This window comes from Coregonus clupeaformis, chromosome 17 (assembly GCF_020615455.1).
Source record: "Coregonus clupeaformis isolate EN_2021a chromosome 17, ASM2061545v1, whole genome shotgun sequence".
In the NCBI taxonomy this organism is placed as follows: domain Eukaryota; kingdom Metazoa; phylum Chordata; class Actinopteri; order Salmoniformes; family Salmonidae; genus Coregonus; species Coregonus clupeaformis.
The window spans coordinates 903,808-922,581 of record NC_059208.1 but is presented as its reverse complement, the minus strand read 5'-3'; the positions used below and the strand labels follow the sequence as shown (position 1 = coordinate 922,581).

The 18,774-nt window shown below is 44.0% G+C and overlaps 1 protein-coding gene across 3 annotated transcripts in view; it reads right to left on the bottom strand.

Annotated features, from left to right (window-relative positions):
* Window positions 1-429: 429 nt before the first annotated feature.
* Window positions 430-18,774, bottom strand: part of LOC121543199 (ephrin-A4-like) — a 49,533-nt gene continuing 31,188 nt past the window's right edge. For 2 of the 3 annotated variants that reach the window (XM_041852915.1, XM_041852917.1), the window contains 4 exons: window positions 12,843-13,156; window positions 10,126-10,194; window positions 2,950-2,985; window positions 430-2,838 (listed from right to left, as the gene is read on the bottom strand). In XM_041852915.1, the coding sequence (XP_041708849.1) occupies window positions 2,744-2,838; window positions 2,950-2,985; window positions 10,126-10,194; window positions 12,843-13,156 (514 nt within the window). In that variant the 3' untranslated portion in view covers window positions 430-2,743. The remainder of the gene's footprint in view (window positions 2,839-2,949; window positions 2,986-10,125; window positions 10,195-12,842; window positions 13,157-18,774) is intronic. The other variant, XM_041852918.1, reaches the window with a different exon arrangement.

Here is an 18,774-nt window from a genome sequence, read left to right as displayed (position 1 = left end):
CAGAAACATGTTGTCGGGTCTAACGGTTGCGGCACGCCCAACTGAGCAAACGTATAGGTTATTTAGATGTAAGTGTATCTTAAACAAATGCTCATATTACTGTATTCATTGTTGCATATCTGTCATGATAGGAATATAAATAACTACTGTACATATTATACTATATAGATGTATGAGCTATGATGTATGAAGGAGAAGTGCTTCCAGGAGTATGCAATGTCTCAGTCTTATCAGGGTTCTGCCGACTGTACATAAAATATAAACTCAGCTAAGTATTCTATTGGATTTCTCAGGTTACAATGGCCTTCGAAACCACAAGGTCATCTGAAGTCTCCAAGGTCTCATTATGAACATACTAGGATTGTATTCCAAAAATAAAAGGTGTGTATTTGTATGTATATTGTCTAAATTAGTCTTGATTATAGGACTTCCTGTAGTAAAACAAAGAAACAAAAATGAAGACAAATAAACCAGGAAAATCTAGTTAAGAAAATTCACTCTTATTGCAATCATATTTATTTTGTCGTCACCTTGTATAAAAGGGCTCAGATTGCAGTTCGCTCTTCATAGAAGATGCTACATTCTTCACTAAAATGTGAAAACGAAAAAACAAAACGACAAATATTTTTTCCTATGATCTGATCGTAATAAACTCTACATCTGGTAGCACCAGCTTTATACAACATGGTTCCAGACATCAGTGTTCACACCGCTGGAACAATCAGAACATTACTGAATAACCTGCGTAGACCAGAAAGAAATGATGTAACTGTCATTGAAGGTATATTGGTATCCAAATGTGTGAGTAAAGTAATACTACAGACTCCTCTTCATGAGTAAGTGCTTACAGGTATAACTAATAGTCAACATATTTATTCTGAAAGAAAACGTTGTTTTCTAAATGCTGTGACCAAAGACAACATTAGATTGTGGAAAAAACTGCAGCCCAGAAAAGCCTGTATTTAAGAAAGATTAATGGGGGTAAATTGTCAATGATTAATGTTGGATTAAGGTAAGCAAATAATCAGAATTATTAATTTAATTAAATATACACTTGTTTTTGTGGGATTAAATTAATAAGAATAATTTCAGTTATATCTCTCACTTTTGAAAACAAAACATGTATATTTGTTAGGTTTGTGATATTTGTAACACACTTCTACTGTAAATGCACTTTATTGTTCCCTGATATTACTTTTGTGATAGGAAAATGAAATTGCATTAAACTAATAAATTCATAAATGTCCTATATCTAACCAACAGATAAAAGATATGACACAATCAAAATCAAGTTAATGAATTTAAATTGCATTGATAATAAAATTGAATTCGTTTATGCTATTTGTTTAATGAACAGATGATAAAAAATTGATGTTTTATAACTACAAATACAGGGTAACCTGTATTAAAGAGCTTTAGTTTTTTTTATAGCGCTATAAGCAACATCAATCTGGTTTAATCTACACGTGTAAACATTTGTATAAAAAAAGTTCAGCCATGTAAAAATTTACAGATTTTTCAGAATGTTTCAAATAATCCAAATGGATGACAACATGTCTGGACCTCTACAAAACATCAATATTTAACTAAAACACCTAAAGCAGAGTCTTTACTGCGCTAAAATAAGAACCTCTATTCAAACATAAACACCAGCTTTAGGCCTCTCCTCATTGGTGGAGGGCCTCGCCTGGTTAAATCCTCAGCAGACAGTCTAAATACCTGCACACCTGGTTGGTTAGGAGCATCTGCCAATCAGCCGATGTGGTTTGGAGCGTGTGAGGTGGAGTGAGGTGAAGTGAGGCGCTACCCTCAGTGTGTTTCCCACAATTCCTTTTGATTGCCTTTTAAGACAGAGGTAAACCACCAGAAACAGTCCAGTTAATTCCAGATATGGTCAGATTACGACCACAGAGTAGCAGGGTCTATTCTCCAATCCCAGAGTGTCAGGTGTTACAGACCAGTTGGACCAGTCTAACCAGTACAATCCCAGTAGAGGGTGTCACAGACCAGTCACAATATCCAGTTCATCATTCCCAGGGTTCCACGCACACAGCATATCCTGGTTTAGGCAGTGTCGTCACTGGTTAACTTTTTAAATAAAGTTTGGACAACGTTTGGTGTTCCTGTGTTTTTTTTCAACTTGGTCCCACTTTGGACTTTCAAATCCAATGATGTCAACTCAAAAACATGGTTCTGTTCAGAAGCAGTCAACTCTGACAGCCAGTCACCTCCAAGTCTGGTCCTCTCAGTAGTAATTTAACAGAACAACGTCCGGATGGTCCACTTTGGCTCAGCTGGCTCATTATGTTCAGAGAGAGACAGAGAGAGGAAGAGAGAGACTGGACATAGATGAAGTCTACAGGATGGAGTGATGGAGAGGATAAAGGTGTGAAATGAAGAATGAGAGCTTTGATGGTAGATTAGTGCCGGTCTGTTTCAGAGGGAGCTTTAGTCAGGAGCGAGGGATGGAAGAGAGGGAACGAGAGGAGAGAGTGGACAGAGAGAAAAGAGGAGACCAAGAAGAGAAAGATTAGTACACTCCAGAAATGACAGAGGTGATGTGTTGGAGTGTGTGTGTATGTGGTGTTGAAGTCTACCCTACTGCAGTCAACGTAGGGTCTGAATTTAAGACGGCCTCCCTATGAGGTGTGGATAGTTTAAAGTAGGGGCTGAGTGGGTGAGGCAGGCCATCTCTACAGTGGGCATGGCAGATACTCAGGAGGTCAGCTTGAATAGAGGGATGTTAGATAGAGAGAAAGTTAAAGAGTGGGGTGAGGAGGAGGAGAGAAAGAGGAACTGTCCTCATTGAACAAACATCACTGTGAAGAGCTGGAGTACCTGAGAGAGAGAGAGCGAGAGAGAATTAGCAGTTCATCAATACCATCCAATGGGCATGCTGTGCATATGACACACACACAAACATACACAATGAGTGCAGTTGTATCTCACCTTGTTCCTGCTTGTTCTGCTTGGATCCTTCGGTTGCTAAGCGAGGGGAAGAGAGGGAGAGAGGAGGAATACAAATAAAGTTCATTATTCAAGTCATTTTCAAGTTTCCCAAAAAACTACGGCCTCACTTGCATGGAACAAAAAAAATTACAGAAAAATGACTAGGGGAGGATATTTACCATTACTCACAGCCAAATGCCATGAAAAATGACTACTGACTGCGCAACCCTAAAATATGTCCCCAATGCAAATTCTCTTAAAGGTCGAATGAAAAAAGAGCAAAGAAAGTGAGTCGGGAGGAAGATAATGTTGAGCCGGGAGGGAGAGAGAGAGAGAGAGAGAGAGAGAGAGAGAGAGAGAGAGAGAGAGAGAGAGAGAGAGAGAGAGAGATGAGGAATAAGAGAGAGGGGGAGCAAGAGAGATTAGGAATAAGAAAGCAAGAGTGCGAGCGAGCTGAGAAATGAGAGAGAGAGAGCGAGATGAGGAATAAGAGAGAGAAAGAAAGATGAGGAATAAAAGAGAGAGAAGGGAAAAGAGAAAAAGAAAGGCGGCAACAAAAGACTGAATGACAGAGAGAAACAGAAGAGGACAGAGGAGAGGAAATGAAAGGGTGGAAAAGACCTGGGAGAAAAACAGACGGAGAAAAGCAGGGAGGGAAGGAAAGATTGTAAGAAGGTCAGGCGGAGAAAGGGAGAGAAGGAGACGGAGGAGGGAGGGGTGTTTGTGTCTGGGTGTCACTCCCTCAGCAGGGGGGCTGACTAAAAGGAAATAATGGAGGGATGGAGGGAGAGGGAGGTGGAACGAAAGAGTTAGGGAGGGGTGGATGGGTGCTGGAGGGCATAGGAAGGTGGAGAGGGTGAGAGAGAGGAGGGAGAGAAGGCTAGAATACCAGAAAGAGCAAAAATAAGTAGAAAAGTAAGTATGGATAGAGAAGAGAGGGGGAAAAGATGTGGTACAGGGAGAAAAGTAAGTATGGATAGAAAAGAGAGGGGGAAAAGATGTGGTACAGGGAGAAAAGGAGCAGAAAACTGGGAGGAGATTGTTGTAATGCAACTATTTTCCAGTTGACTGTTTTCCTACAATGAAGTGTGTACATGATGTCTAACGTATATTTTTCACAAGATTGCTCACTGATCAAATGCTTAGCTTGGACATCATTTTTTCTCTCTCTGTGTCTGTCTCTGTGTATGTGGGGAATCAAAGTATTTATAGGTGTGATATTAGGGTTTGACTAAGGTATCTATAGGTCTGATATTAGGGCTTGAGTAAGGTATCTATAGGTGTGATATTCTGTTATGTATATAGTCAGGGGTGTACTATAAGTCAAAGAGGCTTCCATGTTGATGAGGGAGGGGCTTAACAAACCTCTCATATTGTGAAGAAATAACTATCAAAGAGTTAACGAAGCTTTAAATAGCATGCTGTGACCGGGCTTCTCACTGTGTGTGTGTGTGTCGAGCAGTGAGCACTAACGTTAACCAGAAGAAAATGTGTCCAAAGCGTCAAAACTATGAACGTTACAGAACACAACACTTCTGTTCCATTTTCTGTTTTGTAACATTAGTTAATAATTATGAAATAACAAACAAAAAATGATTCTATTAATCCAATCCAACCTTTCATGTCTAAATCGAGTAGATAAAAACAGCCCAAATAAAGCCAGGAAAATAAGGTGTAGAGGTTTTATCAGGTAATTCTCCAAATACAATTAACAGAACATACCTAACTATTTACATCAAAGGCAACAAACAAGTGCACACTCAAAGACTAAATTAAGAAATTAAAGTGCATTAACTGATTTTGAAATGTACGCATTGACCTAATGCCTACATCAATAGCTGACTTTAAAATTATTCTGCGTAATTATAACTATGTTTAATAATAAACGTAATACTACACCAAACTATACTGCCATTTCAAGAAGATCACCGGAAGTCTGCATAAACAATTAAATATTGAATCGTCAAAAAATATATATACGTCAAATAATTGAAAGACTAAATATATATATTTTTTCATTGATAATGAATAGGTCGTTCTACAAAATGAGTGCCTTTTGCGTCCCTTTGATGTTTCAAGCAGAAATTGTGCACAAATATTGAATATTAAAAGCCTGATATATTAAATGAATTGCCCTTTAATATAGAGCACATGGAAAATTCAACAAAACTGATTTGTATATTAAAAGCTGCAATATGTAACTTTTTGGACGACCCACCCAAATTCACATAGAAATTCTAAGTCTAAGAAGCGGTAGATCTGTTCTATGTGTGTTATTTCTATGCTTCCCATTCTTACATTTCGTCTTTGCGTCTTTTACTTTCTGTTTTGTACATCAGCTTCAAACAGCTGAAAATACAATATTTTTTGGTTATGGAAAAGATATTGAATTAGAATTTTAGCAACCAGGAAATGGAGGAGCGATTTCTGCATAGTCCATCTTTAATAAAAACTAAAGTGCCAAAATTCTGCATTTTGACATGTCCCTCTGGCATCCTCTGTGACTTCTAAGAAGATTTTAACCCACTTAACCCCAACATTTCTCAATTTTCACCATCATTGTAAAGCCCTAGTTATTTTGTTGCTTTGACAAAGTCATTTCTTAAGATTATTATTTACTAATTCATGTTATAATTGATTCATTTAAAGGTAAAAAAATATATAAAAAAACCTGTCCCTGTCCCTGTTGTATGTGATTAAGTGAATTTGTGTGTGCATGAATGTGCATGTGTGAATGACTACATGTATGCTGTAGATAACTGTGGTGTATTGGTCACGGCCAGCTCTACCCCAAAATGGCTGCCATGGTCGCATGCGTCTCAGGACAGCACTGCACTGCAGAGAGAGACCTACTGTGTGTGTGAGTGAGTGGATATGAGCACGCATGGATGTGTGTGTCTCCAGACGGAGAACTGCAGCGAGACACCATTCCGTGACTCCACATCTCCCTCCCCCACGCCGCCATTTTATAAACACAGTGACTAAAGGTAGGTAGCCATCTTCCTGAGCAAACAAAACATTCCAAACCCGCTTGCCGAAAAAGAGAGAAAAATCTAAACACGGTAGAAAGTTGGTCAAAGTTAGTCTTTCAGTGTTGAGTTGGAAGTCGGAGAGAGAGGTAGACGAGTGGTGTGTGAGTGTTTGTGTGTGAGTGTGTGTTCGGAATGGTGGGCAGGGGGCACAAAGGTATTCAGAATAGTGGGGGTCAGTGATGGAAGGACATTTTGAAAAAAAAGTGAAAAAAAGCGCAAAAGAAGTGAAAGAAACGGAGAGGGGACTGCAACCTGAAATGACCGCGATGGACTGTTCACAGCAGGGGAGAGAGGGAGGGAGAAACAGAGGAGAGGAGGAGAAAGAAAGGGGAAATCAATTAGAGAGAGTAGAACGCCTATAATGGCTTCACACAGCGGGAGAGAGGGTGAACGAGAGAGAGAGAAGGAAAGAGAGAGGAGGGTGAGGAACAACAGCAGACTTCATGTTTGGAGAAGTCGTCTTCATAGAAAGGTGAGTAGAGGAGGATAGCAGAAGATTGCTGGGGAGGAAAGAAAGGTGGAGCTGCAGGGGGAGCTGTTTCAGCGTGACACCGCTCTGGTTATGCAGATTTTGAAGGTCGTGTCTGATGCAACACTGTTCTAGCACAGCAGAATTGGGGAAGAGGGCTTTTTGCCGTGACACCGCTCAACTGGAGTGGGTAGGGGACCCTTTTCACCGGGACACTTCAGTAGAGTCAAATTTACAGTAGAGTCAAACTTACAGACTTTCTGTTCATTTACAATGTCATTCAGCAGTCTGCAGAACCAAGATATCCAAAGAGAATTGAATCTAATAAATAGACACCAACAGGGAGAGAGGAACATAGATAAAGTGACTAATTACTCCCAGCACAGACCTTAGGAGCTTCCTGTGTCACGTGCAACCGTGTCCTACCTGCCCTGCTCTCTTTACAGCTGTTTTAGTTCATTTGAGTTAGAGAAAAAGTTGGCCTGTGACACATGCACACACAGGAGAGTGCTGGTTAATTTGAGTGGATAAACACACACACAGTGACACAGGAGAGAAGATGATGGCACCACAGAGTGCTGGGTGACCTTGGTACAATGACAGTGTACCTGATGGACCCTCTCTCTCAGTCACCGCTCTGTCCTTCAGGTCCCTGTGTGTGTGTGTGTGTGTGTGTGTTCCCAACTACAGGGAATCAACACCTGAAACATACATTCAGAGCACGGTTTGTTGTTTGAAAAAGACATGAGAGTTGTAAAGAGAGAGATAGTTGTAGAGAGAGTAAGAGAGAGCAAGAGAGTTGTAGAGAGAGAGAGAGAGAGAGAGAGAGAGAGAGAGACTCAGTGGAAATAAAGCATCCTGAGCAGCCAGAGAAAGGCTGTAGCTTAAGGACAGGAGCGGCCATCACTGGGCCCTCACACACACACTGTATGTGCCACACTGCCTGTTCGATAAAAGGGAACCTCTACAGGAAGGAACCAGAGAGAGAGTGTGAGGCGTTGCCGCAGGGAGCACAACAACAGCTGCACTAAACAACCACTAATGGACAGGCAGAGAGAGAGAGAGAGAGAGAGGAAACTTCTCTCCTCTCATCCATCTCAGTCTCATCCTGCTCTCTCCTCATGTATCCTCATCCCAACACATTTACAGAACAGACCCTGCATTACAGAGATAGAGAGGGAGAGGGGGAACAAAAGAAAAGAGGGAGAGTTGGTAAAGAAGTGGCCAGAGTGGAGATGGAGAGATACAGAGGTGAGATAGAAAAGACAAAGAAAAGAGACAAAGAAGAAGAGTGACAAAAGAAAATGTTGGAGGGATGGAGGGAGAGAGAGAGAGAGGGTGGGATACATGGGGATGGAGGGAGCACAGTGGGATAGAGAGAGTGAAGGAGGAAGGGGTGGAGGGAGAGAGAGGGTGGGAGACATGGGGATGGAGGGAGCACAGTGGGATAGAGAGAGAGTGAAGGAAGGAGGGATGGAGGGAGATAGAGGGTGAAGGAGGGAGAGAGAGAGAGGGAGAGGGAGAGTGAAGGAGGGAGAGAGAGTGAAGGAGGGAGGGAGGGATAGAGAGGGTGAAGGAGTAAGGGATGTAGGGAGTAAAATACATGGTAGTGGATGAAGTCTTGATTAGTTTTGCTCCAGTAGCGACAGATCATAAAAAGGAGGGATGGGGAACAAGGAGAAGACACAGAGAGAGGGGGAGATTAGTGCTTCTTCAGGAACGACAGAAGACTAGAGAGGAAAAAGACAGAGAGAAGAGGGCTCTTGAAATGTAGTCTGGATTAGCTTCACTAGGAGAACAGGATGAGAGAACAGAGAGGAAGAGACAGAATGAAAGAGAGGAAGAAAGAGAGAGAGAGGAACAGAGACTGAAAATAATGTCAATTTGGGTAAATGAGTTAATATATACTGTATATAAAACGCTTTACATATTTTCAGTCAGTCTGAAAAACAGCAGCAATGGAAGGAAACAGTCAGAGGGGCAACACTACTGCTGCTGTTCCCCACAGAAACACTATCCAGAGTGTTGTTAATGAACAACTATGGGACCATTAGAACTTAACACAAACGTTCATTCTAGTTTGACAGATGAAATGACCCTCCTCTCTCGTTGGAATAGAGTTAGCATTTAAGAAGAGAGAATATATACAACATAATATATGTCCTGGTTCGGGGCTTGATGATAAACACTATGAAGAGAAGACACACACACCTAACTAATGATATCCCTGCCTGTAGCGTTGAGACGAGGCTGGGATATTTCTTTAGCCCTCCTGCCCATTCCACTGGGATGTGATGGGAATTGGGACAGACGTCTCTTACACACGCGTGCACACACACAAGTCTCTTCAACTGTAGCGTGTAGAGGCATTCCCACAGTGACTGGGCAACATTCCCGACCAGAATAGGAACAGGCAGCTCAGTGGACCGGAAGACTAACATTACAGTAGGAAGGCTCTGGGTTAGAACAACTCTGGGAATTCACACCAGAGGTAGAGTAAAACAAGAGAGAGAAGTTTAATGGTGGTGGTGGCTTGAGAGAGACACAGAGAGACCGAGAGAGAGAGACAGACAGACAGAGAGCTTGCTGTTGAACAAATGTTATTTTGACACACACGCTGGCTAAAGAAGATGCTAGAGCTTCCGTAAATTGCCCTGGTCCTCTGACTAACTCTCCAGAAAATGAAGAGGGAAAAAGGGAGGAGTCATATATAGTGTCACGAGGAATAAATCCAGTGAATAACGAATAAAAAGAGTAGAAAATAACATGTCTATATACAGTACAGGGAGTAGCAGTACTGAGTCAATGTGCAGGGGTACCAGGTAGATATGTACTGTACATACAGAGAGTAGCAGTACTGAGTCAATGTGCAGGGGTACCAGGTAGATATGTACTGTACATACAGAGAGTAGCAGTACTGTGTCAATGTGCAGGGGTACCAGGTAGATATTTACTGTACATACAGAGAGTAGCAGTACTGAGTCAATGTGCAGGGGTACCAGGTAGATATGTACTGTACATACAGAAAGTAGCAGTACTGAGTCAATGTGCAGGGGTACCATGTAGATATGTACTGTACATACAGAGAGTAACAGTACTGAGTCAATGTGCAGGGGTACCAGGTAGATATGTACTGTACATACAGAAAGTAGCAGTACTGAGTCAATGTGCAGGGGTACCAGGTAGATATGTACTGTACATACAGAGAGTAGCAGTACTGAGTCAATGTGCAGGGGTACCAGGTAGATAGAGAAGAGAAAGGGAGAAGGAGAATGATGAAGAAAGGATGCCCTCCATCACAAACATTTACATTTGAGGAAGAGGAAGAGATGAGGTGGCGGAGAAAAATCAAAGGTGAAAGGTGGAGTGAAGAGCAGGAATAACCCCAGCTAGAGGAAGAGAGGGATGAAGAGCAGGAACAACCCCAGCTAGAGGAATAGAGGGATGAAGAGCAGGAATAACCCCAGCTAGAGGAAGAGAGGGATGAAGAGCAGGAATAACCCCAGCTAGAGGAAGAGGAAGAGAGGAATGAAGAGCAGGAATAACCCCAGCTAGAGGAAGAGGAAGAGAGGAATGAAGAGCAGGAATAACCCCAGCTAGCTGTGATAGAACTAGAGAAGAGCCCATAGGGGTGATGGAGGGAGGGAGCGAGAGGAAAAGGAGGAGTTTACTCACTGGGCTCACAGCACACTGTGACTCGCAGCTTCATGCAGGGCAGGGGGGAGCTTTCCCCTGTAGGCAATGCTGGAGAGAGAGAGAGAGAAAGGTTGTCTTGTTACAGTAAAGGTATGTGCTGAAGTGTTGGGAGCTTTTCTGCCCAACCCCTCATGTAGTGTATTTGACAATAATATAGAACGTGTCACCATTTACCATATAATGTCTCACCATTCACCAACCAGCAGAACTCAGCTGGATTGCATTCAGTTGGTATGAAAGAAACTAGAGAAAAGGTTTTCCATTTGGAAACTCCAGCCAGACAGCAACCACTACAGGGGTCAAAGGTGACTCAATGGATTGTGGGAGTCAAGGTGTTTCCTGTTTGGCAGCTGCTGTCAGAGTTAAGCGACAGAAACACAGTCATCACTATCTGGTCGTCTGTAGCTCAGTTTGTAGAGCATGGTACTTGCAGGACAGTGGGTTTGATTCCTGGGACCACCCCTACATAAAATGTATGCACGCATGACTAAGTCGCTTCGGATAAAAGCGTCTGCTAAATGGCATATATTATAATAAGGAGAATGCAAACTTAACCTTTCTAACCATGCAATTTCAAAACAGCCACCTCTAATCTTAACCCTTAACGGAACCGAACAAAAGCTTGTCTACTTGCTCGTCAGTTCTGAAAATGCTGTTCCTTCTAGCAATGCCATCTAGTGACTATAGATCACTAGACTGATTGATGCGGATGCTATGTGAGCTGTCAGTGTGGATCGCTATAAGAGACACAGACTGAAACAGCTAATACGATTAGCGGCTCTAATACTATTGTCGTTTCCCCAGTCTAAAACTATTATACTGTCTCCATTCTAGTGTCACCAGTCTAAAACCATTATACTGTCCCTATGGCCTGGCCCTTTCACCCAGCCAGACGTTTGGACAAACTTCAAGTGTTATCTTTGATGTGGACAATACACACACAGACAGCCAGCCAGGCCCAGTGGGGTAGTACGAGGGGAGGAGGCTATTGTTGTGTTCTCCAGCCCTGCACATCCACAATGGCTGTGTGTGTGTGTGTGTGTGTGTGTGTGTGTGTGTGTGCTCTCGCATGCCCTGACAATGCTCCATTGTCCTGCAGACCACAATAGTAATTTATGTAAAGATTCTTTCTTTCCCTCCATCTCTCTCATCCATTATTTTTCCTCGCCCTTTTCCCTCGCTTTTGTTGCTCCCCCTTTCTTTCTTCCCGTGGATTCCACTCATCCCCCTTTCTCTCTCCCCCCTCCCTTCCTGTACTGTTAGACTCTGTCCATCTCCCCTCTCTCTCTCTCTCTCTCTGTCATTCCTCCACGCTTCGCTTCCTCCACTGCTTTAAAAGCCTTTATTTTTCTCTCTGGCTACATCTCCGTCTTGATCTCCATTTTTCCTCATAGCTTGTCTGTGTCCCTCTGTCTGTTTCTTTGTTGTCGCCCCTCTCCACTCGTTCCCTCTCTCTTTCTCGCTCTGTTCTTTCTTGTTTCTGGCTCCCCCCCTTTTGGTTGGACTGTGACCAGAAGTTGTAAAACAGTAAGAAACTGATTTTACGGCCACAAACCCATCCCTCTCTCCCTTTCTCTCTCTCCCTCTCAATTCAATTTCAATTCAAAGGGCTTTATTGGCATTGGGAAATGTTTACATTGCCAAAGCAAGTGAAATAGATAATAAACTAAAGTGAAATAAACAAAAAAATGAACAGTAAACATTACACTCATAAAAGTTCCAAAGGAATAGAGACATTTAAAAATTCATATTATGACTATATACAGTCTTGTCCCTTTTGGTTGGACTGCAACCAGAAGTTGTAAATAAAGTTAATTCCACAAACCCACCCCTCCCTCCCCTGCTCTCTTCCTTGCTCCCTCCTCTCTCCTCTCTCTCCCTTGCTCCCTCCTCTCTATCCCTTGCTCCCTCCTCTCTCTCCCTCGCTCCCTCCTCTCTCCTCTCGCTCCCTCCTCTCTCCCTTGCTCCCTCCTCTCTCTCCCTTGCTCCCTCCTCTCTATCCCTTGCTCCCTCCTCTCTATCCCTTGCTCCCTCCTCTCTCCCTCCTCTCGCTCCCTCCTCTCTCCTCTCCCTCCCTCCTCTCCCTCCCTTGCTCCCTCCTCTCTCCCTTGCTCCCTCCTCTCTCCTCCTCCTCTCTCCTCTCCCTCCCTCCTCTCCCTCCCTTGCTCCCTCCTCTCTCCTCTCGCTTCCTCCTCTCTCTCCCTTGCTCCCTCCTCTCTCTCCCTTGCTCCCTCTTCTCTCCCCCTCCTCTCCCTCCCTTGCTCCCTCCTCTCTCCCTTGCTCCCTCCTCTCTCTCCCTTGCTCCCTCCTCTCTCTCCCTTGCTCCCTCCTCTCTCCTCTCGCTCCCTCCTCTCTCCTCTCGCTCCCTCCTCTCTCCTCTCGCTCCCTCCTCTCTCTCCCTTGCTCCCTCCTCTCTCTCTCCCTTGCTCCCTCCCCTCTCTTCCTTGCTCCCTCCCCTCTCTTCCTTGCTCTCTCCTCTCCCTCCTCTCTCCTCTCCCTCCTCTCCCTCCCTTGCTCCCTCCTCCCTCCCTTGCTTCCTCCTCTCCCTCTCCTCCAGTGGTTGGAGATAAATGAGAGAGGAAGACAGAAAGAGGAAGTAGTGGGAAAAGAGGAAACCCAAGTTATTTCACTGCCTGCATTATAATATCATACAGATTGACTTACATACACACACACACCCCCTCCCATCTACTCACAGCTGTAGTAGTAGTGGTGTCCGGGGAGGAACTCAAAGCCCAGAGAGAAGGGGGTGAAGCGCTGGATCTTCTCTGAAAAGCGGACAGGGCCGAAAGGGGCGTGGGGCGTGTTACACTCCCACCTCTTGATGGCCCCCTGGGTCTCCACACAGCCCCTGAACCCCCCCTCAGCCACCAGGTACAGGGCCAGGCTGCCTGGTGGGGCCTGGGGGGAGGCCTCCTCACTGGGGGGAGACGGGTGAGGGTAGTGGGGGCAGAATATATCCAGGTAGTCATTCAGATTCACCTGGATGGACAGATCACCTCCCGTCAACCTGGGAGAGAGAAAGAGGGAGAGGAAAAGAGATGAAGCATCAACATTCCACAATAACGATCAAACACAGTAAAATACAATACTGTTAGTCTGAGAGAAAGAGAGGGGGATGGAGAGAAGAGATGGATGGTTGATAGATAGTCTATATAACTGTGGGCCTGGAGGAGAGATGGAGAGAGAAGAGGGATGGATAGATCATCAATATTCCACACAGCGATTACAAGGTACGATAAAGCAATATAATGTACAGCAGCCTTTATTACTTGTTTTGGTATCTGATACTATGTAATGATATAGCTAGGAGCAGTGGCAGGAAAAACAGAGAGAGAGACAGATGAGAGAGTGAGAGGCCCAACAATGCTAATTAAGGAGAAAAGGGAGTCGGAAGAGTACAATGTGGACTTGACTCTCTGACACACACACACACACACACTAGGGCCTCCAGTCAAGGCTGGCTGGTTCTGGGCATAACAACATGGGGCCAGACATGAGCAGTACGGTGTCGAAGGGCCATGGTGAATTGAGGAGAGGGAGCATATCTAACAGTCCTCTACTAGTGGAGAGAGAAGCAGCATATCTAACAGTCCTCCACTAGTGGAGAGAGAAGCAGCATATCTAACAGTCCTCCACTAGTGGAGAGAGAAGCATCATATCTAACAGTCCTCCACTAGTGGCGAGAGAAGCAGCATCATATCTAACAGTCCTCCACTAGTGGAGAGAGAAACAGCATATCTAACAGTCCTCTACTAGTGGAAAGAGAAACATCATATCTAACAGTCCTCTACTAGTGGAGAGAGAAACAGCATATCTAACAGTCCTCTACTAGTGGAAAGAGAAACAGCATATCTAACAGTCCTCTACTAGTGGAGAGAGAAACAGCATATCTAACAGTCCTCTACTAGTGGAGAGAGAAACAGCATATCTAACAGTCCTCTACTAGTGGAAAGAGAAACAGCATATCTAACAGTCCTCTACTAGTGGAAAGAGAAACAGCATATCTAACAGTCCTCTACTAGTGGAGAGAGAAACAGCATATCTAACAGTCCTCCACTAGTGGAAAGAGAAACAGCATATCTAACAGTCCTCCACTAGTGGAAAGAGAAACAGCATATCTAACAGTCCTCTACTAGTGGAGAGAGAAACAGCATATCTAACAGTCCTCTACTAGTGGAGAGAGAAACAGCATATCTAACAGTCCTCTACTAGTGGAGAGAGAAACAGCATATCTAACAGTCCTCTACTAGTGGAGAGAGAAACAGCATATCTAACAGTCCTCTACTAGTGGAGAGAGAAACAGCATATCTAACAGTCCTCTACTAGTGGAGAGAGAAACAGCATATCTAACAGTCCTCTACTAGTGGAAAGAGAAGCAGCATATCTAACAGTCCTCTACTAGTGGAGAGAGAAACAGCATATCTAACAGTCCTCTACTAGTGGAGAGAGAAACAGCATATCTAACAGTCCTCTACTAGTGGAGAGAGAAACAGCATATCTAACAGTCCTCCACTAGTGGAAAGAGAAACAGCATATCTAACAGTCCTCTACTAGTGGAGAGAGAAACAGCATATCTAACAGTCCTCTACTAGTGGAAAGAGAAACAGCATATCTAACAGTCCTCTACTAGTGGAGAGAGAAACAGCATATCTAACAGTCCTCCACTAGTGGAAAGAGAAACAGCATATCTAACAGTCCTCTACTAGTGGAAAGAGAAACAGCATATCTAACAGTCCTCCACTAGTGGAAAGAGAAACAGCATATCTAACAGTCCTCTACTAGTGGAGAGAGAAACAGCATATCTAACAGTCCTCCACTAGTGGAGAGAGAAACAGCATATCTAACAGTCCTCTACTAGTGGAGAGAGAAACAGCATATCTAACAGTCCTCTACTAGTGGAGAGAGAAACAGCATATCTAACAGTCCTCCACTAGTGGAAAGAGAAACAGCATATCTAACAGTCCTCTACTAGTGGAGAGAGAAACAGCATATCTAACAGTCCTCTACTAGTGGAAAGAGAAAAACAGACTGGCCATACAGTATGTCCACCAGTCTGCAGAATATGAATCCTTAAGAGTTGATTGACACAATCTAAGTAACATAACAAAAAAATCCTCACAAAAATAGATATCAGGGCTGCGTCTCAATCCACCGCATCCGCATATGTCGGCCTTACGCATTTGCGGTGGAAGGTGGCCGAGCTACAGCAGTGTTTGTCAGACCATGAGACATCCCGAAAATCTGTCTTCTCACCAAAACGTCTGTAGCGTCCGAACGGTAGGACAGACACTTAACCTTATTCCTTATTATATATTTTTTATATATATATATTTTTGCCATTTATGAATGTGTTATCAATGCGTTGTTATGGGTTATACTTGCAGGGTTTCCCAAACTCGGTCCTTGGGCCCACGCTGGGTACACATTTTGTTTTTTGCCCTAGTGCTACACAGCTGATTCAAATAATAAAAGCTTGATGAATTGGTTATTTTAAATCAGCTGTGTAGTGCTAGGGAAAAAACCAAAACATGCACCTGGGAGGGAATGACTGAGTTTGGGAAACTCTGGGCTATAGTAGTAAATGCCAAATTCAATGTAATGGGGTCCTTAAATTCAAAATCAAGAGTTAATTATCCATGGTATGATCATCTAAATACAATTCCGTATGAAAGCTTACTACCCCCCAATGGCTTAGACTTTTAGAGGTTAACTACAGAGACAGAAAAGAGGTAGATATGTAGAGCAGTGATAGTCAGTCTGAGATAGAGAGCGAGGGATGAAGTGTGTGATGAAACAAAAACCGTGAGAAGAAAAGAGAGCAAGAGAAGGAAGGAAGGAGAAGTATGAGGGAGGGAAGAGAGTACAAAGGGATGTAGAACGTCATGACAGAAGGAGAAAGACGAGAGGATGGACAAAGTGAGAGTCATGACAATTAGAAAGACTGAAAAAAGATAGAAACAAAGTGAGTTTATTAAAGTAAGACGATGAGGGGAGGAGAAAAGAGTAGAGACAAAAGAGGTGAGTTTTAATTAGTGACCCTGGAGAGAGAGAGAGAGAAAGGAGGAGATGGACTTTAATTGGTCTCCACTCCACACCGAGCACATGAGGGAGGGATGAGGGGGGCAGAAAACGCAGGAGGGAGAAAAAGAGAAATAAAAGACAGGATGTGTGTCTTGGGCGGCAAGTTCAGGTCCGTCAGAGGGAGTCTTTATAGGGGAGCGACAGAGCGAGGGAGTCAGTGGAGGAGAAAAAGGAGAGAGAATAGCATGGAGAGAGGGAGGGGAGAGACGGGGTCTCCAGTTAAGTGGGTGGACAGAGAGAAGAAGAAAAGAGAGAGAAAAAAGACTGGGGCATCAGAGAGAGAGATCACCAACCCTGGTTCTAGAGAGCTGCAGGGTGTGCAGGCTTTAGTTCCAGCCTAGTATTCACACACCTGATTCAACTAATAAAGGAATTTGATTATTAGTTAATTGGTTGAAACAGGTGAGCTAGTGCTGGGTTGGGAAAAAAACTGCATGCTAAAAGTGATGTGAAAGTGGACTCAGAAATAGATTTGAAACATGTCAGAAAACCTAGTTAGTAGAGAGGTGCTATAGGCTTCAGCACAGTTAGTAGAGAGGTGCTATAGGCCTCAACACAGTTAGTAGAGAGGTGCTGTAGGCTTCAGCACAGTTAGTAGAGAGGTGCTATAGGCCTCAACACAGTTAGTAGAGAGGTGCTGTAGGCTTCAACACAGTTAGTAGAGAGGTGCTGTAGGCTTCAACACAGTTAGTAGAGAGGTGTTGTAGGCTTCAACAGTTAGTAGAGGTGCTGTAGGCTTCAACACAGTCAGTAGAGAGATGCAGTAGGCTTCAACACAGTTAGTAGAGGTGCTGTAGACTTCAACACAGTTAGTAGAGAGGTGCTGTAGGCTTCAAAACAGTTAGTAGAGAGATGCTGTAGGCTTCAACACAGTAGAGAGGTGCTGTAGACTTCAACACAGTTAGTAGAGAGGTGCTATAGGCTTCAACACAGTTAGTAGAGAGGTGCTGTAGGCGTCAACACAGTTAGTAGAGAGGTGCTGTAGACTTCAACACAGTTAGTAGAGAGGTGCTGTATGCTTCAGCACAGTTAGTAGAGAGGTGCTGTAGGCTTCAGCACAGTTAGTAGAGAGGTGCTGTAGGCTTCAACACAGTTAGTAGAGAGGTGCTGTAGGCTTCAGCACAGTTAGTAGAGAGGTGCTGTAGGCTTCAACACAGTTAGTAGAGAGGTGCTGTAGGCTTCAAAACAGTTAGTAGAGAGGTGCTGTAGGCTTCAACACAGTTAGTAGAGGTGCTGTAGACTTCAACACAGTTAGTAGAGAGGTGCTGTAGTCTTCAAAACAGTTAGTAGAGAGGTGCTGTAGGCTTCAACACAGTTAGTAGAGAGGTGCTGTAGGCGTCAACACAGTTAGTAGAGAGGTTCTGTAGGCTTCAACACAGTTAGTAGAGAGGTGCTGTAGGCGTCAACACAGTAGAGAGGTGCTGTAGGCTTCAACACAGTAGAGAGGTGCTGTAGACTTCAACACAGTTAGTAGAGAGGTGATGTATGCTTCAGCACAGTTAGTAGAGGTGCTGTAGGCTTCAGCACAGTTAGTAGAGAGGTGCTGTAGGCTTCAACACAGTTATTAGAGAGGTGCTGTAGGCTTCAACACAGTTAGTAGAGAGGTGGCTTATGCTTCAGCACAGTTAGTAGAGAGGTACTGTATGCTTCAGCACAGTTAGTAGAGAGGTGCTGTAGGCCTCAACACAGTCAGTAGAGAGGTGCAGTAGGCTTCAACACAGTTAGTAGAGGTGCTGTAGACTTCAACACAGTTAGTAGAGAGGTGCTGTAGGCTTCAAAACAGTTAGTAGAGAGGTGCTGTAGGCTTCAACACAGTAGAGAGGTGCTGTAGGCGTCAACACAGTTAGTAGAGAGGTGCTGTAGGCTTCAACACAGTTAGTAGAGAGGTGCTGTAGGCGTCAACACAGTAGAGAGGTGCTGTAGGCTTCAACACAGTAGAGAGGTGCTGTAGACTTCAACACAGTTAGTAGAGAGGTGATGTATGCTTCAGTACAGTTAGTAGAGAGGTGCTGTAGGCGTCAACACAGTTAGTAGAGAGGTGCTGTAGGCGTCAACACAGTAGAGAGGTGCTGTAGGCTTCAACACAGTAGAGAGGTGCTGTAGACTTCAGCACAGTTAGTAGAGAGGTGCTGTAGGCTTCAGCACAGTTAGTAGAGAGGTGCTGTAGGCTTCAACACAGTTAGTAGAGAGGTGCTGTAGGCTTCAACACAGTTAGTAGAGAGGTGGCTTATGCTTCAGCACAGTTAGTAGAGAGGTACTGTATGCTTCAGCACAGTTAGTAGAGAGGTGCTGTAGGCTTCAACACAGTTAGTAGAGAGGTGCTGTAGGCCTCAACACAGTTAGTAGAGGTGCTGTAGGCCTCAACACTGTTGGTAGAGGTGCTGTAGGCTTCAGCACAGTTAGTAGAGGTGCTGTAGGATTCAGCACAGTTAGTAGAGAGGTGCTGTAGGCTTCAACAGTTAGTAGAGGTGCTGTAGGCTTCAACACAGTTAGTAGAGAGGTGCTGTAGGCTTCAACACAGTTAGTAGAGAGGTGCTGTAGGCT